The sequence below is a fragment of the Gopherus evgoodei genome, chromosome 5 (genome assembly GCF_007399415.2).
Source record: "Gopherus evgoodei ecotype Sinaloan lineage chromosome 5, rGopEvg1_v1.p, whole genome shotgun sequence".
NCBI lineage: Eukaryota > Metazoa > Chordata > Testudines > Testudinidae > Gopherus > Gopherus evgoodei.
In genome coordinates, this window is record NC_044326.1 from 104,319,666 (window position 1) to 104,346,696 (window position 27,031).

At 44.7% G+C, this 27,031-nt stretch overlaps 1 protein-coding gene across 1 annotated transcript in view; it reads left to right on the top strand.

The window, feature by feature from the left end:
- PDE5A (phosphodiesterase 5A) overlaps positions 1 to 17,513 on the top strand; it is a 102,337-nt gene extending 84,824 nt beyond the window's left edge. The window contains 6 exon segments of the mRNA XM_030564293.1: positions 181 to 244; positions 1,272 to 1,293; positions 1,296 to 1,345; positions 7,966 to 8,049; positions 11,815 to 11,914; positions 11,917 to 17,513. Coding sequence (XP_030420153.1) covers positions 181 to 244; positions 1,272 to 1,293; positions 1,296 to 1,345; positions 7,966 to 8,049; positions 11,815 to 11,914; positions 11,917 to 11,951 — 355 coding nt within the window. The 3' untranslated portion in view covers positions 11,952 to 17,513.
- The last annotated feature ends 9,518 nt before the right edge of the window (positions 17,514 to 27,031 follow it).

The window sequence follows — 27,031 nt, forward strand, 5'->3', positions numbered from 1 at the left end:
TACCATTCCTCAGACATCTAGTCCCCCATTAAAGGATATTTTTATCATCTTCTGTAATTTCATCAGGTAGCCTGGCTTTGATTTTGTTTGATGTTGGATACTGTATTTATTAGCTTCTAGACTGAATGGCTACATGAGTTTCATGTTACAACAAATCATGAATTTTCTTTGTTTTTACAGAGCAATGCTGATGACTGCTTGTGATTTGTCAGCAATAACAAAGCCATGGCCAATTCAACAACGGGTATAAACTTAATTTAAGACTTTCTAAGGGTTTGCTCTCCATTATAGCTTCTGCTTCCTAAGCCTCACCTTCCACTTTGCAAAGGCATTGGTGGAAGGCGCAGCCTTTGGGAGCAATCCGCAGATGGTAACTGACTTTTATTTATATGTGTATTTATCATCATTTTGATTGTGAATGGCTAGCTAGATGCTTTTTCCAGTTTGCTTGTGATGTTGTGGTAAATGCACATGTAAATGTGAGTGCACATTTGTGCCTAGGATCTCTCATTTTTGTGTGTGGTTCCAACTTAATACACTTTAAAGGGGGTTGATTTTCAGAGGATAGCTGGTAAACACTTTCTGAAAGCCAGAGATCAGGTATCTCAAGTTGGACACCCACTGACTGAAATGCCCAAAATCACTAGACACTTTTGAAAATCTTAGATTTGTCTCTTATCATTTTTGTGCTTCACTTTACCCATCTGCAAATTAATGCTTACCTCACTGGATTGTTGTGAGTTGAGCTTATTAACATATATAGAGCAAATTTTGGAATAGCTTATGTACAAGTGCAATGCACTGTAATATCTTAAGTGCCTCTAGAACATACTGGCTCTGATTGGGCCCTGATTTCTAATCCACGCAACTCCACTCAGGTCAGTGGAGTTAGACAGCTGAATGCATGTACTAATAAGCTCTTTTTTCGGAACTGATGTGTAACAAATGCTAGTTGTTTGCTGTGTCTTCTTGTACAGTGAAGTCTTGGTGCTACAGTCTAGGTTTGTTTACTGATAAAAATGTTTCATTTGACACTGTGCTATTTGACTGAGACAGCTTAGTGGGCCTACCTCAATACTAGAGATTTTGCATTTAGGCACATTTAAACAGCTGGGACTTCATGCAGGCATATGGTTACAGAATTCTTTTCAGAATCAGGGCCTTATTTCTTTTTCAGCCACCTAGCAATAACACTTTCTGTTTTGACCCCCAGTAGAAAGTGTAAATCCAGGCCTTTTAAACTAACGAACACCGTGTGACATTTCTTACAGATAGCTGAACTTGTAGCTACAGAATTTTTGACCAAGGAGATAAGGAGAGAAAGGAACTCAACATAGAACCAACAGTAAGTAGGAAAGCCATATGTGGTAGCACCTTTTTCAAAATTCTTACTGTCAAAAGGACTTCCCTTTCTTTTTTAAATGTTATTTTTGGTGATGGGTATCAGAGTATGGAACGAGCTTCTTCCCAATCATTCTGACACCTGATGGTTAATTTCCTTTTCTTGTTCCCAAACATCTGCAACGGACCATTTACCTTCCAGACAATAGTGTAAAGAGCATAAGTTCTTCTAGTGCTTGCTCATGTCAATTCCATTCTAAGTGTGCGCACGCCCACATTCGCGGTCATCAGAGATTTTTGCCCTAGTGGTATCTGTAAGGTTGGCAGTGGCGCCCCCTTCAGTTCTGCACTCATGTGTCGATATATCACACGCTGCCGGCCCTACTCCCTCTCAGTTCTTAACACCTATGGTGGTTAGTTGGATCGCCTTTCCTTGCATTGTAAGGGCTAGCAGTTTCATTTCTACTGACTTCAAGCCTTAACCCCTGTAAATAGTTTGTTTATAGTAGTTAGTGTTAAGTAGTTGCTAAGTGTAGTTAGAAGTTAGAGTCCCAGCAAGAACTTTGACCCAGGCAGGGTATGCCCCGGTCAATCAGGTTTAAGCCCTGTGTGGACTGTAACAGGCCTATGCCTGTAACTGACTCCCTTAGCAGCTGCCTCAAGTGCTTAGGGGAAATCACATGTGAAGGACAAGTGCCGTATTGTAAAAACTTCCGGCCCAGGACTCTGAAGGATCGGGATAGTCATTTGTGGGCTCTGCTCGTGGAGTCTGCCCTTCACTCAGCTTCCAAGCCATCCACCAAGACTCGCCTAGTACCTTGGCCTTGGGGCACCATGCACACCCAGCACCGGGCTCCGCCCAGCACCATTCCCTGCCGCCAGTGCCCAAAAAGAAAACAAAGAAGCATGGCTGTCCGGCTCCAGACAAGAAGAGCCACGGGTCATCAGGCAAGGGACCTAACTCAGGCAGCCTGGCCACTCCAGAGTGGTGTGTGCGTGCCTCCCCGGTCAGGGCCCTTAGCCCCTTAAAAGGTCCACCACTACCGACTCCCGGGAGCAGTATGGGACCCAAACCCCTGACGGCACCAACGCCTTCTCAAGCTTCCACAGCACCAAGAAAGCAGAGCCCTCCACGTGCGCTGCTGACACAGCACATGCTGCAGAAAACGGCAGAGGCTCCCCAAAAGGGCAAGCCAGCTGCTAAGACCCCTCAGGGGGCAGTGGAGTGCTGCTGATCCCGAGACAAGACAAGGCTCTCCACCTCCGCACCCCAGATTCCTGGAGTCGCAGTCCAGATCCCTGGGTCTTGCTCTGGGTCACTAGCACTGTGATCACGGTCCCCACCATCTCAACACAGGTTGCCTAGAGGGAGGTGCCAGTCTCCGTACTACGGCACCATTTACCCTCCCACCTGTTGTCCTCTCGGCACACATCTCGACTGCCTGCCACGTCAGAGTGCTCCCCATCACGTCTCTGGTCCGCCTGGCACTGGAACCTGTCCCCTCGATTCCAGCACTGATCCTCCCACTCCGGGCACTGATTTCCGGGGCAACAGTCAGACTCAGGTATCAATGGGCCCACTGTGGTTATGGGGCCCACCGTGGTCTCTGGAAGGAGATTCTTCCGGCACGGAAGGGCAGTTCAGCTCCAAGCCTTGACTCCACCAGTGCAATTGGGCACCCGAGGCCATGTCGGTGGCCTTATTGGTATCGGATGATTTTAAAGAACAGTAGGCCTCACTTCGACGGGTGGCCGAGAACTTGCGCCTAGAGGCGGACGAGATGGTTGAGCAGGAGGAGACCTTGTTCAACGTCCTCTCAGCCTCTACCTCTGCCCGTGCTGCACTACCAGTGCATGACTGAGTTCTCAAAATTGCCAAGGCCCTCTGGCAAACCCGTCCATCCCTCCCATTTCCAAAAGGGCTGAAAAGAAGTACTTCGTCCCAGCCAAAGGGTTCGAGTATCTTTATATCCACCCTCCTCCGGGCTCACTGGTTGTCTCTGCGGCCAATGAAAAAGACAAGCAGGGGCACACCAACTCAACTCCCCAAAACAAAGAGTCTTTTGGAGAAAATGTATTCAACTGCCAGCCTGCAATTCCAGGTGGCAAATCATCAGGCTCTCCTAGGCAGATACAATTTTAACTTATGGGACTCCCTCTGTAAGTTCAAGGAGTCCCTCCCACAGGGTTTGGCCAAAGAATTCGGCACCATGGCAGATAGGTGCTCCCTCCAAATGGTGTGGGATGTGGCTGACTGGCAGCTAGGGTGGTTGCGTCAGCAGTGGTTATGAGGCGCAGCTCCTGGCTTCAGACTGCTGGCTTCTCACAAAAATGTAGACCTCGATCCAGGACCTCCCATTCGATGGGAATGGTATTTTTTTGGAGCAGACAGATGCGAGGCTGCATGGATTATAGGACACTTGGTCCACCCTTTGCTCGCTGGGTATGCATACGCCACAGTCTGCACAGAAGCAGTTCTGGCCTCCCCTGCCGCTAAGGCCTTGTCACCCTTGTCCGGGGTCTGCAAGGAGAAGGGATAGGATATAAGTTTCAACTGTTGCCATGCTTCCTCCTCCCGCTCATCTGCACAGCCTGGCCTGGCAAAGCATCCTGGGGACCAAAGCATTCATTTTGAGGGTGCAGTCAAGAACAAGTCAGCTCCCAGGATCCACCCCGTTCTTTCCTCGACCGTCTTCATCTCTACAGTTTGGCCTGGTCCCGGGTCACCTCAGACCGCTGGGTGCTGGACATAGTGTCACAAGGCTACACTGTGCAGTTTTTGACCATCTCTGCCTCCTCCCTCTTCACTCCTCTTTCCCATCCCCCTTCAGGGATCCTCATCATCATAGGTGCCAACTCCATGGATGCTCCAGGGCTGGAGCACCCATGGGGAAAAACTGGTGGGTGTTCTGCATCCACTGGCAGCTTCACGCCCTGCCCCCCTGCCCCAGCTCACCTCCGCCTCCTCCCCTGAGCATGCCGCTGCGTCCTGCTTGTCACGCTGCCTTCCCAGCGCTTGGCACTGTGAAACAGCCTGGCATGGTTGGGGGAGGTGGGGCTAGGGCGGGGATTTGGGGACGGATCCAATAGGGGCAGGGAGGGGTGGAATTGGGGCAGGGACTTTGGGCAGATGTGGAGTCAGGGCGGGGCTGGGGCAGGTGGGGGCGCGAGCACCCACTGGCAAGGAAAAAAGTTGGCACCTGTGCTCCTCATGAGCAACTCCTCATTCAAGAGGTAGAGAACCTCCTGCACCTGGGGGCGGTGGAGGAGGTCACTTGGGACATGACGGGAATGGGGTTCTGCTCCTGTTATTTCCTAATCCTGAAAGCAAAAGAGGGCCTGAGACCCATTCTGGACCTGCAGCGCTTCAACAAGTCCGTCAAGAAGTTGAAATTTCACATGGTCTTCATGGCCTTCATCATCCACTCCCTAAATCCAGGAGACTGGTACATCCTCGACTTGAAGGATGCTTATTTTCATATTCCAAGGTCACAGACATTTCCTCTGTTTCATAGTGGGTGATGCCATTTCCAATTCACGGTGTTCCCCTTTGGCCTCTCATCGGCTCCACGGATCTTCATAAAATGTATGGCATCAGTGACCACTTACCTGAGACATCGAGGGGTCCATGGCTTCCCATATCTCAACAATTAGCTCATCACAGGCAAGTCTCAGGAACAAATGCAGAAAAGCCACAATCTGGTAACTCCAACCTTCTGTGACCTGGGCCTGTTAGTAAACGAGAAAATATCCACCTTAAGGCCAGTCCAACTAATAGAGTTAATTGGGGCGGTTCTCAACTCCATGCGAGCCAGAGCCTTCCTTCTTGAGGCGCGTTTTCAGGCCATGTCGGACCTGATCTGCCATCTGAAAACCACCCGCTCACCATAGTTCACACCTGCCTGTGGCTGTTGGGCCACATGGCCGATAGTACATGGTCAGTCATGTCTGGCTCCATCTCTGGCCTCTGCAAGCATGGCTGGCATTGGTTTACATCCGCAACAGGCACGACTTAGGGTAGTCAGAGTGCTGGATCACATCCTATCATCCCTGAATTGGTGGATGAACCCCAGGTTGGTGTTGCAAGAAGTTCCCTTCGCAGCCCTGTCCCCATCACTGACAGTGATCTCCGATGCTTCGGACCTGGGCTGGGGAGCCCACCTGGGCAAGCTCAGCATGCAAGACTGCTGTTTGCAAGACGATCTGGCCCTTCATATCAACATCAGGGAGCTCAAAGCGATTTGCCTGGCCCGCCAGGCTTTCTTTCCCCCCCCCGAGGGGCAAGGTGTGGAGGTCCTCATGGACAATACCGCCATGATGTATTGCATCAACAAGCAAGGCAGAGCCAGGTCATTGGCCCTTTGCCAAGAAGCTCTCCACCTTTGGGATTTTTGTGTGTGGCATGTCATTCATCTGGTAGCCGCGCATCTGCCCGTGACCAAGAACGTGTTTGCAGATTATTCTCATCTCGCCATGAGTTGTCGCTCCATCCAGAGGCGGTCAGTATTATCTTCTGGAAGTGGGGGACTCCTCAGGTGGACTTGTTTGCGTGGTCCCTTCAGAACAGGAAATGCCACGTGTTCTGTTCACTACAGGGGATGGACAGGGGTTCCCTGTCAGACACTTTCCTGCTCCTGTGGTCAGGGGCCCTGATGTATGCCTCCCCACAAGTGCCACTGATCCACAGAGTCCTCATGAAGATCAAACAGGACAGGGCAAAGGTTATTCTGACAGCCCCCGATTGGCCTCACCAACAGTGGTTTGGCACACTGCTGGACCTTTCAGTAGCCACCCCGTTGCGGCTACCTCTTTGGCGGACCTGCTGTCACAGAACCACAGTAGTCTTCTGCACCTGAACCTGGTGGCATTGCACTTGACAGCATGGTTACTGCAAGGCTGAATGCAGAAGAGTGGGAATGCTCAGCCGGGTTCAACAGGTCTTGTTGGGTAGCAGAGAGCCCTCCACCAGAGCAACTTACCTGGCCAAGTGGAAAAGTATCACATGCTGGGCTTCAGAATGATGTATCCAAGCCGAGCAGGCCTTACTGAAGGTGATCCTGGATTCTCTTCTGCAACTCAAGCTCCAGGGTTTGTCCTTGTCATTGATCAGGATCCACCTAGCTGCTATTTTGGCTTTCCACCCTCTGTTCCAAGGTAGGTTGATCTTCATTCATGGCATGATGGCCTGGTTTTTGAAAGGCTTGGAGCGTTTCTATCCTCATGTCCAAGACCCTGTCCGTCTCTGGGACTTGAATCTCTTGCTGTTGAGGCTCATGGGACCTCCCTTTGAACATCTGGCTTCCTGCTCTCTTATCCTTCTGTCCTGGAAGGTTTCGTTCCTGGTTGCGGTAACGTCTGCCCACAGGGTGTCTGAGACAGGGGCATTTCTTCAAAACCGCCTTATATGGTATCCTACGAGGATAAGGATTAGCTGCGGCCGCTCTCGGTGTTCCTGCCCAAGGTAGTTTCCCAGTTTCATACCAGCCAGGATATATACTTAACTGTCTTCCTCCCAAAGCCTCATAAATCGGAAGAGGAATGCAAGTTGCATGCTCTGGATATCAGGAGGGTGCTGGCCTTCTACATTGACAGGACAAAGCCATTGCACAAGTCAGAGCAACTGTTCATTGCGGGATGATAGGTCACCCAGTGTCTGCTCAATAGATTTCGTCTTGGATCACGGCCTGCACCCACTACTGCTATGAGCTGGCGAAAGTGCCTCCACCAGCAGTAGTCAAGGCGCACTCAACTAGAGCGCAAGCATCATCAGTAGCCTTTCTGGCTCAGGTGCCGATCCAAGAGATCTGTAGAGCTGCTACCTAGTTGTCTGTCTATATGTTTACGTCCCCTTATGCACTTACTCAGGAGGCACGGGACAATGCTGGCTTTGGCAGAGCAGTGCTGCATGCTGCAAGATTGGGAACTCTGAGCCCATTTTCATTGACACTGCTTGTGAGTCACCTAGAATGGAATCGACATGAACAAGCACTCAAAGAAGAAAAAATGGTTACCTGCCTTTTCTTAACTGTTATTCTTCGAGATGTGTTGCTCATGTCCATTCCATTACCCGCCCTCCTGCCCCTCTCTCGGAGTTGCCAGCAAGAAGGAACTGAGAGGATGTAGGGCCAGCAGCGCCTGATATACCGATGCATGAGCGCATCACTCCAGGGGTCACCACTGCTGACCCTACAGATATCGCTAAGGCAAAAATCTCTGACGACTGCGCACATGGGCACACACATGCCTAGAATGGAATGGACATAAGCAACACATTTTGAAGAACAACAGTTATGAAAAGGTAGGTAACCATTTTTTCCTCCAGGGTAGCTGGTAGTGCTGCAAAATTATTAAGGAAGGGAATTCTTAACGAGTAGTGCAAACTAATCTTACCCTCTTAAAGTGGGCTTCAGCCTGCCCCGATAGCCTGCACACTGCATTCCAGGAAAAGACTCCAGAAGTTGTTCATGCAGCCAAGTTATCTACTTGACAACATATTGTGCTGCTACGTTTCTTACTACATAGTTCCAGATTGACTCTTGGATTTTTTTAAACTTATTTTAATATAGAGCTGACTCACCTTGCATGTTTGCTGTGAAAACTGACTAGTTCTTTTTGTGTTTTCAGGATCTAATGAACAGAGAGAAGAAAAATAAAATTCCCAGCATGCAAGTTGGATTCATAGATGCCATTTGTTTACAGCTCTATGAGGTACTCTATTTGAGAGGGGACTCTTTTCACAAATTGTACAACTAACTAAACCAGAACTAAGCATTGTAGCCTGCAACAATGCAGAGGCCGAACTTAGAACCAAGTTAGCTGTTGTTCTATAGTTAAATAAGATATAAAAATGCTTTATTGTTTGTTATTCAATATTCAATCTGGTCAAAAGACTTTTTCAACATATATCATTATTCGTTATTACTTATTTGATTGAAGTGGTTTGTTGTAATCATTGAAAAACCAGGTGGAGAGGCAGAAGTTGGATCCCTGAGTTCTATTCCTGGCTCTGCCACCAAGTTGCCAGGTGCTCTTGGAACAACCTCTCTATGCTTCACTATGCGCATCTGTAAAATAGATAGTACGAGGCTTAATTAAGGATTGTAAAGTGCTTTGAAATCATTGAGTGAGAGATACAGTACAAGTGCAAACCATTATTACGTTAACTAGGATATTCACCAAGTTTCAGATTATACACATGCAACACGACAGAACCCATTGAAACGTTTTGCATTCTAGCAACAAATTGCTGCTTAGCCAGGTACTTGATCAGATTATGTTGTGTATTAAAACTTAGTTAATTTATATCTTTGAGACTAGAAAAACCTCTCAGGTTGTATCATGTATTCTGGGTGCAGTTATTGAGATCTGAAACTTGGGGAGCAAATGGGAAACTAACCTAACCCCCAAAATCTATCCATTGGAAACGGGAGCAAGATGATTTCACACATTCATCCCGCATTCTCTATGTCCACTTCAAAGCCACTTTACATGAATGCACATCTGCAGGTTGAGGGGCGGGGCAGGGCTGGATGCTCTCTAATACCTCTGAAATCCACAGAACAAATTATCAATTTACTGAGGACAGAATCAGCAGTCATGTGTGCAGCTTCCATTCCATGCTTTAGAAATCCAACATCAGGGGAATATAGTTGCAATTGTTATTGTAGAGCCCCACAAAGCTCCTTTAGTGGAAGGTAGGCAGCTGTAGGAGACTGAGTGGCTGTGCACTACAGATCTTCCGTGCAAGAGACCTGTTACTTCTGCAGATGCATTGTGATTCATGCAGATCTCAGGGTCCACAGGGCTGAATATCTGGCCTTTTCCAAAGGGGGAAGACAACCCAACCCCCAACACAACGAATTCTTGGGAACCTCCCAGTCTGAAACTCCCAGAGGAAAACTGGGTTTCACGTGAACTAGTTATCAAAATATATTGGGCAGATTGTGCCCTGCCCAAGGGGAATGGGGAGTGAAAGACACTTCCTTCTTGTGCCCATGCTTCATAACAAAATTGCATTGTTGAGCACTCTTGAGAACAAGGCCTGCTCCTGGCTAGTGGCAGTAGCCACCCAAATGATCTATGCAGCGACCCCCCTCCACTGATCAAGATATAAGGGGAGTGCACACGCCATCCTTTATGAGGATGTGACACTTCACAGGAGCTCTGGGAGACATTGTACCTGCTGGAGACACAATGCTACCTTGGGGCAGAGCTGCTCCATGCTGTGCACAGTGGAGGACTGTGCCTGAAATGCACAACTGAGCCACTAAACCTCATATGGTAGGAACTGAAACTCTGATGCAGGGTGGCAGCTTCTAGGATCCTATATAGGAATGCAGGACCATACAGATGAAAAGTTATTTCTGCTGATTCATGCTGCCAGGTGGGTCCTGTTAGCTGCCGCCCTGGTAAAAAGAGGGTTTGGTGTATCTCTATGGAGAAAACGGAGAGCACTAGGATCTACAAGTAAATGCATGGAACAGCCCGCTCTGGAGAAAGCTTTGGCTGGGACATATGCTTATTTGTTGTCATTCAAGTTAACAATACAGGCAAGCCTATGAAAGAGCTAAATTTGGAGCAGATCCATTGTAGATTTATTCTATTTGGAGCAGGGTGGGGACTTCACCTGCTTTCTTTAATGAATAACATGTAATGAAACAATAAATCATTTCATAATGTCACTTGGAAAAAAACAAGGAACCAGTTCACTCTCCAGTGTTCTAACACTGTAAAAATGAACAATAAGCACAATTATAACTTTGGCCTGCCCACTCATTGGCTCTTTCATGAGTTTTCATCCTGTCCCTAGGAGTTTGTCTCTCATGCTGCAGGCAGCACTGAAAGTCTGGTTTACCATGTTACCAAAAGTGACCAAATTCATGTGAATGAGCTGATGTAGGAATCACTGGGTGAAGTTCTACGGCCTGTGTTATGTAGAATGTCAAACTAGATCAGAGGTTCTCAAACTTCATTGCACCGTGACCCCCTTCTGATAGGAGAAATTACTACACAACCCCAGGAAGGGGGACTGAAGACTGAGCCCTCCAGAACCCTGCTGCCCCAGGTGGGAGGGGAGGGGGGCAAAGTCCAAACCCAAGGACTTCATCCCCAGGCGGCAAGGAGCTGTAACCTGAGCCCTGCCACTCAGGGCTGAAGCCAAAGCCCGAGCCCTCCACTCCCAGGACTGAAGTCTTTGGGCTTTGGCCCAAGGCGGCAGGGCTCCAGCTCTGGCCCTGAGCCCCAGGAAGTCTAAACCCCAGCACTGGTGACCTGATTAAAACAGGGTCCCGACCCACAGTTTGAGAACCGCTGGACTAGATGATCATAATGCTCTTTTCAGACCTTAAAATCTATGAATCTATAAATAACAGCAAAAGTGTTTTACTCCTTTCACTGACTTTAATGCTGACATTTGATTAACTGTTCTAGTGTTTTTTAAACCCATTTAAGGTAGACAAAAAAGATTAAATGGTATAATTCAGTGAATTGTGCCTAATAGGCCTGATTTTCCTCTCAGTGGTGTAAATCGAGAATAATTCCTTTGAAGACAATAGGCCAGTTCCTCAGTTCTACTGGTGGCAATGGACCTATGCTGATTTACACCAGGATATGGCCCAGTGGAGTTATGCTGTTGTAAAACTATCATTAAGAAAAGGAGAATCAGACATCACATCTTCTATTGTTTGAATGAGAATTAAATTTCATAAGTGAAATCCTGACTGATTTCATCCCATACTCATTAACTTCAGACTTCACCCCCTGTGCTTTGTGTAATAGTCAGTCACTTAATATGTCTAACAGACAGGGGGCCTTACTCATTACTTCTGTCGCACTGAATTCCAGAAGCTGATAGGAGTAAAGGGCTATGTGGTCATCACATGTTATTGCGAATGAGGAAGAAAAAAAAATCACAAAAATGTCCATGGATTTTACATTTTTCATCAAAATTTTGTTTCAGTGGAAATGTCTTGACCTTCCCTACTATTTATCCATCCTATTCTAACCCAAACATTGGAATCCAGTTCTCTTTCCAAAACTTGTTCTCCGCTTCACTTTTATTAGTCCATGTTGGCCTAACACAGTAACTCACTATTGCGTGGTCTACACCAGGAGATGAAAGTAATTGACAATGGCTATTAACACAGCTCTTCTTTAGACCTTTCTTAATCAGTTGCTGAATACACTGGGGCCAAACGTCCTCTGGGTAACTGATAAAATCAATAGTTGCATCAGCAATAAAGATGGCCAAATTAGCCTGGTCTGCATAGGTGAAATAACTGAGTTCTTATTGGAATTGGATCAGAGGGAGCCTTTCTTAAAATCAGTTTTCCAACATAGCTCCACTTTCTAGCAAAAACAAGCTCTATGTTTCAAACATATCTCGTCTAGTGCCTCAATGGGCACATCGTAAGGAGCAGGAAAACTGTGTTTTTTGTTATGCATTGCCAGCCTGATTTGTTTTATTTCTTGCAGGCCCTGACACATGTCTCAGAAGCCTGCTACCCTTTACTGGATGGCTGTAGAAAGAATAGGCAGAAGTGGCAATCCTTAGCTGAACAGCAGGAGAAGAATCTGATAATGGAGAAAGTAATCAGCCCAAGCGGAACTGAGATTCTGATTTAGCAAATCTAAGTTTTGAGTTTATTCAGAAGATACAGTAATTTGGGGATACTATATTTTGCTATACACTGTAGGGATTCGGTGTATTCTTTGCCACTACTGTATTTAAAATAATATATGTGTATTTCCCCTGCCATTAAAAGCATAGCATGACCATTTTTATGTGAATGATGTATAATGATTGTATATTTCTTAGATTTCATTTAGGTGAGTTAGAAAAATAGAACTGCAGAGTTAGTTTACTCTGCTCAGTTCTACACAGAGGTACAAGTACAGTTACTGGACTGCTTTTGAAAGCCTTTTACTTTACAGATGTACATAGTTGTTTAGTGTTTCGTGAGTGGCCAGTATCTTAAGGATTACCATATATGGCACTTTTCTTCCTCTTTTATTCTTTGTTATGTAACCATACGTAATAAGCAATGTTGTTATTCTCTTGCAAGAAGCCTGAAGGCAAAAAGGAGCTTGGGAATTAAAATTCACTCTAAAGGCCTAACCCAACAATTGTTATGCAGACAAACAGTCGTTGAAATCAATGAGAGTTTCATTTATATGGGAATGCAGGATTGGGCCCCAATTGACAAAGCACAGGGACTTGTGTGCTATACTGTACCAATGCCTTATGATTTTACAAGAATGTCTCAACAAAATAGTCATATCTTTCTGAGAAGTTTTAAAAAAATACTGTGAATTACTAAACAATCAGGGACCTAAGTGAGATTTGCAGTGGAAGTGCCAAGAAATTACACAGAGATGCGGAAAGCTACTCAGTGAGATGATACGATAGCACAACTCACAAGGTAGCTAACAGGCTGTCTGAAAGAACTTGTAAGACACAGGGCTGGGAGAAACAGAGAATGGATGTGAAGAGAAGTAACTGAGCTAACCAGGATCACTACTGAGCTGCTGATAATATGCTCATACTGCAGATGAGTTGTGTCAGTCTGTTGGTTATGATGACATTAAAGAGAAGGAAAAGCACAGGAGAATGTGATTATGAAAGCGTGTGATGAAAAAACTGACTCATCAAGAACATGATCTGGAAAAGAGGATGTTTCAGGAAATTGTTAGTGAGTCTCATTCATTAGACTAGTAGCACTAAAAAAATGACCATGACCACTTTGAAGGTTTGCTTGAGATTGCAGATGTTAACCTGGAAACTAGAACGTTTTTATTTAAAAAGTGATTTTTAGCACTTATTTTACTAGGTACAGTTTTTAACCAGATGAAGTCTTAAAAGCAATAAGTGAAAGGAAGACTGAAAGCAAAGCAAGTGAGAATACTGCAGGGACTTAAATTTTTTATTTGAGGCATAAAAAGCATTCAGAGACAGTGGATTTGCAGCAGACATAGAGGAAATCATTTTTTTAACAGAGGAAATGCCTAATAAAAATTCTTTTCAATAGGCCACTTGGCATGAATTCAAGAAAGCGTATGGACAAGACAAACCCCAAAACATTAAAATAAAGGGAGCACAATTGCCATGTGTAGCCATGATCAGTAGATTAAAAATGAGACAGGAGCTCATAAGACTTCTCAGTAATACAGATACAACATTTGCTGTTTAGAAAGCCACAAAGATGATGATTTTCATTTCTGTAACAGTATTTTGTACCAGCAGTAGTGATGGGCAAACCTCATATATTTCAGAGTGGCATTCAGTTTGCCTGAACCCATTTAAGCCCACACAATTTTAGTTGGAAACTGCAAGAAATCTTTTTTCCTCATGAGATTTTCAGTACCATCTGTTTACAGGTAATCTGGAACGCTGTGAAAACAGCCTCTGTTTATCATCCTTCCTGCTTCTGGTCTTAGAAGGAATCAAAGAGACAGAGGCACTCAAATATGAAAAATAATAGATAGAGGAAATGTAAGTAAATATTTCAGAATCTTCCAAAATATTATTTGATTCTAGAAATAAGGAAATGTAGAGGAGGTTGTTCTTGTTGTTTTCTGCAGCATTTCAATCAACCCAGTTAGTAGCACTGATTTAACTCTAGTTTAAGATCTCCTGTGAATGTCAGTACATTATTATTGCAGCCAAATTTGAAAACATTGCCTATAAAAAAAAATTTGTTCTAAGCTGTCACTCACATTTCCATAAGTCTGTATATAATAATGAAACAATTCTTCGGATATTATGATATGCAGTGCTCTATGTGTATCGCTGCATATAATACGAGGGGTGTGTGTGTGTATGTATGTAATATTTATAATAGGCACAAACACAGTCATCACTATTAAAAAACTTTTCATTTGCTCCTTAGATAAATAAGATTACCTCAGGATGTGCATATTCCTGTATTCGCCTTTTTATTGTAGGAATTTGCATACGGCAGGTTACTGAAGTAAAATTATTTTCTTATCTAAGCCATTTATTTTATATATAATATATGTGTGGATAAAATATCTATAGGTTTATTCTTGCTAGTATGATCGAGAGCAAAACTTATTTGGGGATGACACAACAAATCTACTATAGTGATAAAACTGTTAATGATACAACATTAATATTAAGAACCCAACTATTATGTATGTTATTTGCTGTACTTTGTGTGTGTATAACATAGTTTTTTCATGGCCTGATTTATATTTTTAAATAATGCAAAAGAATGCTGGAGCCATATCCTTTGGCATAACAAACATGTAAATAACACATAGCCATCATTTTTTACTTCCACTGACAAATATACACAGTTATATAGTATTGCATATAATTAAGGTATACATACATCCCACAAAATCTCTCCCTGTAGAGGAAAGTATATGTTGAAACCAAATGTAGACTTCTATTCTACCTAAGATTTTTATCAAAATATTGTCCTAACATACATGTATCTGTATTATTTATTTTTTAAAAACCACATACAAACTCTTTAAAACTATTGGTTTAGGGCCTTATGTTTTATGTATTTTAGGCAAATTCAGAGAATGATCAGGGCATTATATTGCGTTTCAGTCTGCCTGATTGCAGGTTTTTGTTTCAAGGCTCTAGCATGGTTGGTTTGTGTGCACATGAGATATTTTTGTCTTTGGTAACATAGGTGACTATATAGGTAAAATAATGGTTCTCTGCCTGAAATACACTGTACATGAAGATGGAAATTTTCAAAGCAACTAATGTATTTAGCTGCACAGCTATCATTATTTTCATCAGGAGTTGTGTCTAAATGCCTTAGTGATCTGTGTGCCAAATTCTGCCCTGATTTACACCCTGTGCACCCAGTGGAGTCAATGGAAATTGCACAAGATGTAAATTGGGATAGAATTTAAGCCTCTGTTGGCCCAATCCTACTCCCATTGGAATTTTCAAGAATCTTGACATTGACATCTTTGGGAGCAGGATCGGGCCTTCTGTGTTCTTCATATTGCTTTGAATCAAGATACCAAGAAAGACCAGTGCTAATATGAGGCCAAATTTTGCCCTCAGATGTGCATGCACACTCCCATTGAAATCAATGGAAAATGTGTTCTCAGATCCCAGAGCAAAATTTAGTCCCTTAATACAGACTTTGTTTCTTCTTTTCTTCCCCTTTAAAAAAAATATCGTATCACTTAACATTTACCTAAAGAGTGAGTGATCCTACTCTTCTCCTTAAAAAAAGAGGGAGGATCTTAAGCAGGAATAAAAAAACCATCTATTCAGCAAGTTACCATTTCTGTAATACAGTATTAATTGTAGAACAAACAGGGTTCCTATTATTTCGCGTCCAGTAAAAGAGCTAAGGAAAATCACGCAATATATTCTTAATAGCTACTTATATGTATTCTTGATTTATAAATCAATAACATCTTGTCAACCAGTCAGTCTCTAGTGTCTCCAGCAGTCTAAAGTTAAGTGGGTCACCACATGCTGCTTTCAGATGGTGGGGATGCTGACAGGCTATTGATTGTGAGTTCTTTCTGTCTGTAAAACATTCAGTAGTAGCAAGGCTGGCTCCTCTCTTTACAACAACCAGTTTTGATTTTTCAGAAGCCTACTTTTGCCTTGTGCACATGCAACCCAGTGCATGCAAAACGTGAATTTTTGAAAATCCAGCCCAATGTATTCATTTGGGGAGGCTCTGAGATGCCACATTCAGGTGTGGAATCTAATCCAGATCTAAGATTCTTTGGTTTCAGGGGCATTTGGTCCCAGTATTCTGGTTCAGCCCATTAGAGAAGCCTGAAGTCAGGTAGGTCAAATCTAGATCCTAAAGGTTGGTTTGATCTCATAGCAATTGTGAACCAGAATCAAAGCAGAGAGTGCTGACTCATGCAAATGATTCTTAATAAATTATGAAGCTGTAAGGGAATATCTCTTAAAGGCCTGATCCTGTGGGTGGAAATTTCATTAGCTTTAACTGGGAGTTTGGCCTCTGTGAGGGTTGTAGAATAGTCCCCTCCGTGACTAATCACATGCAGTCTACATTCCATAAGCACTCTGCTATTTCTGCAGTATCCCGATCTGCAACAATCACTCTCATACGAACTCTCCAGACCCCTGCATTGCTTTAAAAGATGGGTCTGAGCCTTTTTTGTTCGGAACACTCATAGAAATGAGAGCCATCATCTGAGTCAGGTCTGAATATTCGTGACATTTTGCTAGACACAGCAAATTATGAGATCAGGCTATTTCTATGTTCAGCATTGCTAGCTGAATGAAAATTGTGTGGAAAGGCTTGTTTTCCACAGAGAGAGGTTGGTTTCCATGGAGAAATTCATATCTAAGCACCATTTGTAAATGTATATTAATAAAGTGTGCTAAGCAGTAGCTGGCTTCTGCTAACTGCTGCACCATGAGCTCATCCATTCCATGATATAGGGTCTCTGATCAAATGCCCACTTGAAGTCAATGGAATGATTCCCATTAACTTCAGTGGAAGCTGGATTGGGCCCCATAGAGAGCTGCGGAGCGGGCCAAATTTATCCTTATTCTTGCCTATACCTATAAAGACCCTGGACCAAATTCTTGCCTTCAGTGACACCTGCACAGTCTATAGTTCATTCAGCCAACCCCCATTGACTTCAATGGTACCACACAGGTGTAACTAAAGTTAGAATTTGAGCCTTTTGTGTATAAACATGATAGACACATGCACATGTCTGTTAAAGAATGTAGTGTGAAAAGCACTGTACATAGTTTAAAAATAAATTTCTATTACAGTTTAATAAAAGGAATCGTAATGAACTGTCACTTGCCACTGAGTATGTCTATTTGTATTCTTCTACCTTTTCAAACATTTTAACAAATATACAGTTTCTGGGCACAGTATTTTTGTACTAGGCTAACAAGGTTACTGTATATTATGTTCAGCTTTTAGGTAGTATTAAAGTCTTTCGAATGTTGAGTTGTTCTTGCTTCTTCAATTTTCCCTACTACATAGTTATTCAGTACAACTCTCTTAAGTTAGTTAACAGAGTTGTTTGTCCTAGTTACTGTATAGTTGATAAAAGAAAGAATATACAGCTTGGTAATTTTCTATGATCAAACTGCTATTCAACTACTTATTTCCTCATTCTCTTTGTATTGTTTTTCATGCTTTGTAAAAAAAAAAGGAAGATGTCAACTATGTTTTGCTGTTTGGTCATTAATTTTATCATGGATAAATTTTCAAAGCAGTGTCATTGTCCTGATCCAAGAAATTGCCTCTAATTGTTTGGGTATTGTAATTAATTGTATCTGTTTATAAACCTCTTGATATTGGAGAGCCTGCTTTGGAGCATTAGAGAATTTTTGCATTACTATCAGGAAATTCCCTGGGCATAAGGTTGTCATAACTGAAAACCGGTGGCATAGTTTCCCGTTTCAAAAAAAGAAAAAAAGAAAAAAAAAAATTGGCTGTTTTTCCCACTAGAAAGCACTCCAATTACACATACCAGGACCCGACACAAGCTTTCTGACTTTTTTAGAAAAGTGGGCTTGGCAAAAATAGCTGCTGTAAAAGGTGCTGTGTGAATAAATTAGCCCCCAAAGGACAAGTCATATAACAGAGGTTACAAGAGTTTAATCTGGTGAGTTTGAAAAAAAGGGGGGGTAAATACACTTTGATCTGACAGCATAATCTTAAAGTTACATCTTGTGCAGACTGCTGACCCTGGCTGCTGATTCAGGCCTCTCAGCACTTCTTATTCTTTGCCTTGTTAGGTTCTGAGCAGCAACATTTCTGGCTCTAGGAGTTTTGCAGCTCTAGGCAAAATGGGTGAGTATGCATGCAAGCAGCAGTAACTTCCAAATAGAGTCACTGAGTACCAGATTTTTGAGTCTGCACACACACGTGTGCAGACTCTTGCCCATTGCTTCAGCTAACCACCACTTGCATATCACTTAAAACCATGTAACTATATTCTAACAAGTGCACAGCCACTTAGGGTATGTCTACACATCCACAGCTGGCTCACGTCAGCTGACTTGGGCTCATGGCTAAGGCTATAAGTATGTCACGGAACTCACGGAATCCGTGATTTCCATTGACCTCCGTTACATTTTCTGCTCTGGGGCTGGAGCTCCCAGCCAGCCCTGCCCTCAGAGCTCCCAGCCTCCAACCTGGTGGGGATTCCCTGCGGCTGGCCAACCACGGTGGGGGGCTGGTGGAACTGCAGCTGCCCAGTTGTGACAGGCAGGCGGGGGGGACCCACAGCTGCAGCGGGTGGCCGGCGGACCCCCCGCAGTTGCCCAGATGTGGCCAGCAGCTGGTGGACTCCCCGCATCTGCCCAGATGTGGCCAGCAGCTGGTGGACTCCCCGCATCTGCCCACCTGAAGCTGCAACCATGGCCAGCAGCCGGGCGACACCGCAGCTACCAGCTGCCCGGGGTTAGGGGACTCCACAACAGCCCAGGGGCAGGGGGACCAGAGCTCCCACACACTGCATTGATGGGGGACCTGGGAGCCCCAGCAGCAGTGGGTGCTGAACCCACCTACCCCTTTTGTCAAGACTATTTTTAGTGAAAGTCAGGGATGGGTCACGGGCTGCCATGATTTTTACTACCCGTGACCCGTCCCTGACTTTTACTAAAATATCTATTACAAAAACTTAGCCTTACTCATAGGGCTAAGGCTACGGGGCTATTTAATTGAAGTGTAGATGCTCAGGTGTTGGGACCCTATGAGGAGGGAGGGTCCCAGGGCACAAGGCTCTACAGCCCTGTAGCCTGAGCCCTATGAGCCTGAGTCAGCTGACACAGGCCAGCCACGGGTGTTGAACTGCAGTGTACCTTTGGGGACTTCCCAGTCATCACTATGTGACACACCGTGGCCATGCAGAACTTCCCTGCCACTTACTAAAGAAGCACCTTTAAATATTAGTAGTATGACTCAGCAGTTCTGGTTCCATACAGTAGAGTTCAGTGCTTTACACACCTCAGTTTATTAAAATCTCTACATGCTTTAATAACCGTTATAACAGTTTTAGTGCTACATATTAACCATTCTCTGACATAGTTTGAATCAGCCATTAAAGCCAGTACCTCCCTCTAATAATCCTTTAACAAGACAACTAACATTAGGATCTCATATTCAAAAGACCTCAGTGTTGCCTTAACTCTGTTCCCATTGACTTCAGTAAGACTTTTACCATTTTTTTCAATAGGTGTAAAGTTAGACCAACACTGAGTTCTTTTGAAAATACCACAATAGCGAGGCGATATGGCTCCCCTCCCCCTCAGGGAGGGTCGAGCCCCATCAGTCATCCACGGGGGCAGGGCCGCTGAGTGGAAGTCCCGCCCCTCAAAGGGTCAGGTGGCGACCTGGAAGAATAAAAGCCGGGCCCCAGCCTTCAGTTGTGGCTTGGCCACTGGCAGGAGCAGATGTGCCTGCCCTGCTCGTGACTGGGAGGCTGCCTGAGCCAGAGGCTGAGACCAAGAGCTGCCTCGCCCCAACTACGACGAGGAGCCGCCAGAGCTGCCTCGCCCCTACTACGGCCCCGAGGAGCCCCCAAACCAGGCGTGGCCTGACTTCCCCGAAACCCTACCGGATCTGCCGCCCAGCCCGGATTGGGAGGAACCGATGGTCCTGGATGTCTCCAGAACAGAGGCCCCAGACCAGGTAGGAATAGAGGGGGAATTAGGAAGTAGCCCGGGGGCAGCTGACTCCAGTCAGGCTGCAGAGCTACCGTTGCCCATGTCAGTGTGTTGTGGTCAGGACCCCACTGACCACCAGTAGCGGTGACAACCGCTACCAGGGCCCCGGGCTGGAACGCAGAGGAGGGGGTGGGCCTGTGTTCCCCCTGCCACCCGTAAGCGGGTGGCAGATTCTCCCTCTTCCCAGTCGGAGAGGCCTGTAACTGTTCAAACTGTGTTTGGTGCCCTGCCAGAACCAAGGGCTGGGCCCTGCTGACTTTGCCACTGCTCTGCCCTCCCCCAAAGGGCCAGAGCTACTTGTAACTGTGTGTTTGGTGCCCTGCCCGAACCAAGGGCCGGGCCCCCTCCTGACTTTGCCACTGCTCTGCCCTGCCCCAAAGGGAGAGAGCTACTTGTAACTGTGTGTTTGGTGCTCTACCCTGCTCCAAAGGGCCAGAGCTACTTAGAACTGTGTTTGGTGCCCCGCCGAACCAAGGGCTAGGCCCCCTTTGACTTTGTCACTGCTCTGACCTGCCGAAAGGCCAGAGCAGACTGTAATTGCAGGGGAGACATCGAGGCTGGTGTGGCTCCCCCCCCCCCCCCCCCGGGAGGGTCGAGCCCCGGCGGAACCCGTCTACAACCACCCTATAACATCTCAGTTTGCACATACAATTAAGCAACTGTACCTATATGTGTGCACACAAAGCTGAGGAAAATTTCATCCTAAACATATTACAGCCCTAACACTGCTGAGTATTATGGATGTTCAGTGACTGACATGTAAGCATGATTGTCTTTCTTAGCACCTACCATCTTCCTGGTATAAATGCATGTAGTCCAGCAATTCTATAGGGGGAAACCAGGAAGAAGGGCAAGTGGGGGAAAGCTCTCTTACTAGTAAAATCATCATTCATTTATTTCCAACATCAGAGTTGCTATAGGCTCTGTACAGTATTAAAAATCAAAAACTCAAAAGAATTTTCTGGAAACCAGACCCAAATATGTATACATTTTCTAGAGCTGGTTACAATTTTTCACGTCAAAAGTTTTCCCACCAAAAAACATGATTTTGCTGAAGCCAAAGTTTTTCATTGGGAAAATACGAATTCTGAGACATGTCAAAACAAAAATTGTTGTTGAACTGACATTTCAAAAGGAAGTCAAAATGTAGATTCAGAATAATCATTTCTGTTTCAATCAAAGCTGTCAAAGCTTTTCATTGCAACATTTCTGATTCAAACTTTTCAGAATTTTTTGTTTCAGATTTTTTTAATATATCAAACTTCACTTCTGTTTCAGAATGGACTCTAATTTCAACATTTCCTGCAGGATAAAAATTCCATGTTCCAAACAGCTCCAATATTTTTGCTTCTGAGTCAGTACTGATGTTATAAACAACTGAAGCTTTTGTAAGTTAAAGCCACCAGATGGCTCTGGTTATTACATAGGGGATGGAAGAGAGAGTTTCCTTTCCCTAATCAACTACCAGCTAGTGGTCATAATATACACAATGTGAGACTAAGTGAAATACCTTGTATGTGTCAGTGTGTGCTATTGTCAATGCTGCTGCTCCTACTGTTGAGCAGGTTGAGCTGTGGAGGCTGACCTTGGGGAGGTAGAAGAGAAGGAGCATATCATAATACACTTACAGCCCATTCATGAGCAATGCTGACAAGCTCTAGAGAGAATTACACACAAATTCCCCTTTGGATATAAGGGGAGAAGAAGAATCCCAAAGCTTCTCTAAAATAGAAATTGCACACAAAGGTTTGCCTTTTCAGTTAGCAGACCCCATTCATTTGAGCCCACGGTGATAGGGTGTCCACCCCACACAAGGCCCAAAAGGGTTTCAGTGGCTTGGTGGGCCAATTGACTGCCCAGCAACACCTGGATGAAGAGCCAGAGAGCAGGGATTAATTACAGATAAGGCTCAGCTGGGCAGGAAAAGAGTGGCCTGATAAAGCCCAGGAGCTTGGAGCAGAAGGGGGTTGCTGGTAGGGGTGTCAGAACAGGGTGAAAAGTGGGAAGACTATGGCCTCCTACTTTTTACTGACCATAAGAGGCCTAATGGGGAAGGGGGATCTTGAGGGTAAGAGCTGGCATGGGGCTGGGCCTCAGGGGTGGGAGCTCAGAGAGAAGGGGCAGCATGGGAGGGGCACAGTTTGGATACCAGTGCCCACACACCCACACTTTCAGGGAGCTTCTGCCTTTCCTGGCTGTTGGGAAATAGGCCGCAGTTACTCTGTGGAAGGAGGGAGCTGTGAGGCTGGCAAGTGGGGGTGGGAGAGCTAGGAGTTAAGGAAAGGACTCGGGGAAAGGCAGTAAGGTTTAAGAGGGAAGATTTTGGCTATTGACTAGTGGGTCTCTGAGCTGGAACATGGACTAGAGGGTGGGCCTGGGTTCCATTGTCAGGCACTGGGGAAGTGGCACCAGCTGGGCAGTGAATAGGAAGACTGCTCAAGCCCATTGTTAAGTGGGGACCTCAATACTCTGGAATAGGAAAACAGTGACCTGGCCAGAGGGCTGAGTCAGACAGAGGAAGCAGGAGCTCCTGGTGTGAGAGAGGGGATTCAGACCTAGCGAGAAAGAGAGAGGTGGAGAGATGGCATGCAACCGTGGGGAGGGGTGTTGCTAATACCCAGAACGGCCAGGAGGAGGCATCATCCCAGCAGTGTGCAGCGCACCCTGTCACAACATGGTGGAGAATGTGGGCGTGCAATTACCCTCAATACAAGAGGAGAGTGAAAGACTGCAGGTGATTACAACTGATCAATGGGGAATGCAAGAGACTGTGATGTCTCTAAAGCGGTCATCCCTGGTACATGGGAAAAGTGGAAGGCCATAACATTAAAAAGAATGAAATAATGGAGCCGCAATATGTGGAGGCCTTTTTTGCAAAGGGCACTTATATAGAGGTGAAAGTGGGCTGGTACGGGCCGGTATGGCATACTGGTAAAAAGTGGTCACTGGTACCAGCCCATACACAGTCCATGTTAATGTTGCTGCCCCTTCCCACCCCCCAGGGCTGCAAATGGGGGGGGGAGGGGTCAGTTGCCCCAGTACCTGGTAATTTAAAAGGGCCCAGGGCTCCCAGCCACCGCCATTGCAGGAGCACTGGGCCCTTTAAATCGCTGCTGGAGCCCCGGGTGGCACAGGCTGGGCAGCATGGAAGGGCTGGCTGGGGGAGGTTGACCCCCCCCTTGTCTTGCCCCTTCTGCCTGAGGGCCCACAAGCCGAAACTCCATACCAGTAAGTCTTTTATCTTACTTTTACCCCTGTACTTATACCTTCCCAGGCTCAACCCCCGAGTTGCCACCCCTACAAAAGGGAACTGACAAACAGCAGGGAAGGATCCAAGCCCAGCAGAGGCAGGTGCTGAGTCAAGCCCTGTGATACCACTATCAGCTGCTCTGATTAGCTTCTTAGTCATTTCTTTCTAGCTCACCTACAGTACTGGAGGGAATAAATCACATCGGGTTGAGTAGATGATTGCTAGAAAGATGTTCTCATTATCCCCACTCACCTGGGTTCTGCTTCTTAACAAAACAAATTTGAAACAAGTACTTTTGAAGTGGTTCTGGGCAAAAAACCCTATGGAAGCAAAAAATATTGTTTTTAGCAAACCAGATATAACTTATTAGCATTGATGCTGCCAATGGAAGTTGAAAAGTAAAAGCTTTCACATTTGCTATTTTGATACTATAAGTAGAGGGAAAACAACACTTTTTCCCTCTGACGAATACTTTTATAAGCCATGTGCAGGAATAAAAGCCATGTAGAAGATAATTTACAGAATCGTTGTATAGAGTCACGGCCTGAAAGCTATGGAAATTTTTCTCAATAACAAGGGGAAATATATCCTACATTATCAATGCAAAAGACCTGTACACTCATCAGACATATCCCTCTTATCAACAGAGAATTTTCCTAGTTCTTGCAATGGTCCTTATGAAAGTGTACTGCTGGGGGGGGGGGGGAAGGAAGGGTGGCAGGGTGTTCTGTTTAGTCTGTTTTGGCTTTTTTTCAATGAACAGATTAGTTGGGTGTATTCCTAACAGGTATGAAAGAAGACAAGACATTTTCTTTAAAAACTGATGTTACACATGACTAATCTAACCACTATCTTGCTATCAGTTAAGTGCTCCCATGAAATCTTAGTCCTTAGGAGAAATATCAAGAGATTATTCTGGGTACTGGATGGATAGTCCTCCTTTTATCTATAACTAGTAATGTGCAACCTTGAATATATTTTTTTAAACTGAACTCCAACAAACTTCCAAGTACAATGCCCTATAGATGGAATATTTGGCTAGGTTAAATTTTATAGGCATCTAAAAAAATACAAGATGTGACTTATATAGGTACAGGAGAGTGTAGAATCTGCTGGGAATGAGCAAAGAGATACAATGTCCCAATAGGACAAGCTTAATTTACTTCACTGGGAGAATGTAAATCTGCTGAATTTGGGAGTCTTTGCTCCTGGCTCAGCCAGGGGCCCCAGGGCTTCTAAACTTTTGGCATTCTGAATTTTTTTCAGAATTTCATTTAAACTCTTGGAAATATTTTTTTTTTTTTTTTCAAAATTAATTTTTTGGGGGAATTTCCCTTTGTAGGAAATTTCTACTTTTAGTTCCAAAATGGACCATTTTTATTTATTTTATTATTTAAATTTCAGAATCCCCACAGAAGGGAAATGCTAAGTTTTGACCAGTCAGTCTTCTCCTTCCAAAGTGCTGACTAAGGTAGTGACAATTTCTGGATGCTCTGGTGGGTCAAAGGGTTTTAAGCTCAGAACTTATCCTGTGTTCACAGTGACCCAATTTCTGTGTCCACCTCTTAAATTTGCATGTTTTTTTACAGCACACATCTTAGGAATTTTAATTTTGATTCATGAAATAAGATGGTGGGTGGACAAGACATAATCTAGAGCCTTCCACACAAAACATGGATATAAGGGTAACGGACTATCATAGATTCATAGAATATCAGGGTTGGAAGGGACCTCAGGAGGTCATCTAGTCCAACCCCTTGCTCAAAGCAGGACCAATCCCCAACTAATTCATCCCAGCCAGGGCAGTCAAGCCTGACCTTAAAAACCTCTAAGAAAGGAGATTACACACCACCTCCCTAGGTAACCCATTCCAGTGCTTCACCACCCTCCTAGTGAAAGTTTTTCCTACTATCCAGCCTAAACCTCTTCCACTGCAACTTGAGACCATTACTCCTTGTTCTGTCATCAAGTACCACTGAGAACAGTCTAGATCCATACTTTTTGGAATTCCCTTTCAGATAGCTGAAAGCAGCTATGAAATCCCTCCAATTCTTCTCTTCTGCAGACTAAACAATCCCACTCAGTTCCCTCAGCCTCTCCTCATAAGTCATACGCTCCAGCCCGCTAATAATTTTTGTTGCCCTCTGCTGGACTCTTTCCAATTTTTCCACATCCTTCTTGTAGTGTGGGGTCCAAAACTGGACACAGTACTCCAGATGAGGTCTCCTCAATGTTAAATAGAGGGGAATGATCACATCCTCGATCGGCTGGCAATGCCCCTACTTATACAGCCCAAAATGCCATTAGCCTTCTTGGCAACAAGGGCACACTGTTGACTCATATCCAGCTTCTTGTCCACTGTAATCCCTAGGTCCTTTTCTGCAGAACTGCTGCCTAGCCATTCGGTCCCTAGTCTGTAACAGTGCATGGGATTTTTCTGTCCTAAGTGCAGGACTCTGCACTTGTCCTTGTTGAACATCATCAGATTCCTTTTGGCCCAATCCTCTAATTTGTCCTCTAATTTGACTATCTGGGTAAGAATAGCCAAATCTCCCTTAGAAACAGAGATGCAGTATACATTCCTAGACAGAAATTAAAAGTGGGATTTTAAATGACTTAGGTGTCCAACTCCCCTTGAACATCTACCTAAAAGAGAATAACATCCAGAAGAACCAGCCAGTTTAATAGCAGAAGGAACCTTATGTTTAACCCCCAAGCAAGTCCACAGCCATCAGTTTATCCAAGTAGCTCTAATAGTCACAGGTTCTTAGACCTACTTGCTAGAAAAGTGGCATTGCAGACCTTGGTCTGACACTCTTAACTTTCTCTGTGTACCTTGGGTTCTGCAATGGCAGCAAATTATAGGACTGACAAGGCAAGAAGGAGAGAGATGCCCATCAGTGGGTTATAGCAGACTGTCAGCTCTTGTAAACACGTGCATGCCTCCCGATCTTTGGAATGTCATTCAAATTTCTATAGTACAGCTTTATGTGATATGTTCTTGATTATCAGTGATGGCATGATTAGATGGTTGTGCTAGTTAATAATTTTCCACTCACCTCAATTAGAGGTCAGTTCCTGGCAATACAGATCAAACTTCAAACGTTAAAATGTTGTGTAGTCTATTTTCTGCACTTTAAAACCAATACAGATTGGCGAGGAGGCCTCATCTGGAAGCCTCAAATTCAATCAGGTAGGACTCCATGCTACACAATGTCATGTAATGAGCAATGCTAAGGGACAGATTTTTCAATAGTATCCTCAAAAACTGAAGACATGGTTTTCACATGCAAAAACTGTGGTGTCAAAAATTGCACAGGCAACCTCTTAGATGAGAAAAAAGGCATGCGAAACAAAAGCATGCACAACACCTCCAGCCATGGGGAAAAAATGACTACAGGCATAATCAGAAAGGCCAGGTCAAGGACTCTTTTGGGAGAAAACAAACAAATGAAAAAAGCTTTTATTACAAGAGCCATAGTAGAAAAGATTAAGATGAATAAAGCTGGTATAATTTTTACCTGTGAGAAAATCAAGATCAGATTTTACTGTATGAATATTCTTGAACTGCACAGGTAAACTGTGAGGGTGGAAAAGTACAGAATGTTCTATCATTAAAAGATCACTAGTCCTCAGAGCAACAGTGAATGTCTATGGGGAGACATTGGAGGGGGGCAGAAGGGTCCCATACTCCTCCCCAAATGCTGGGGGGCAAGGAACCAGCAACCGCCGGAGCCAGAAGGGAAGAGGCAGGGCCAGAG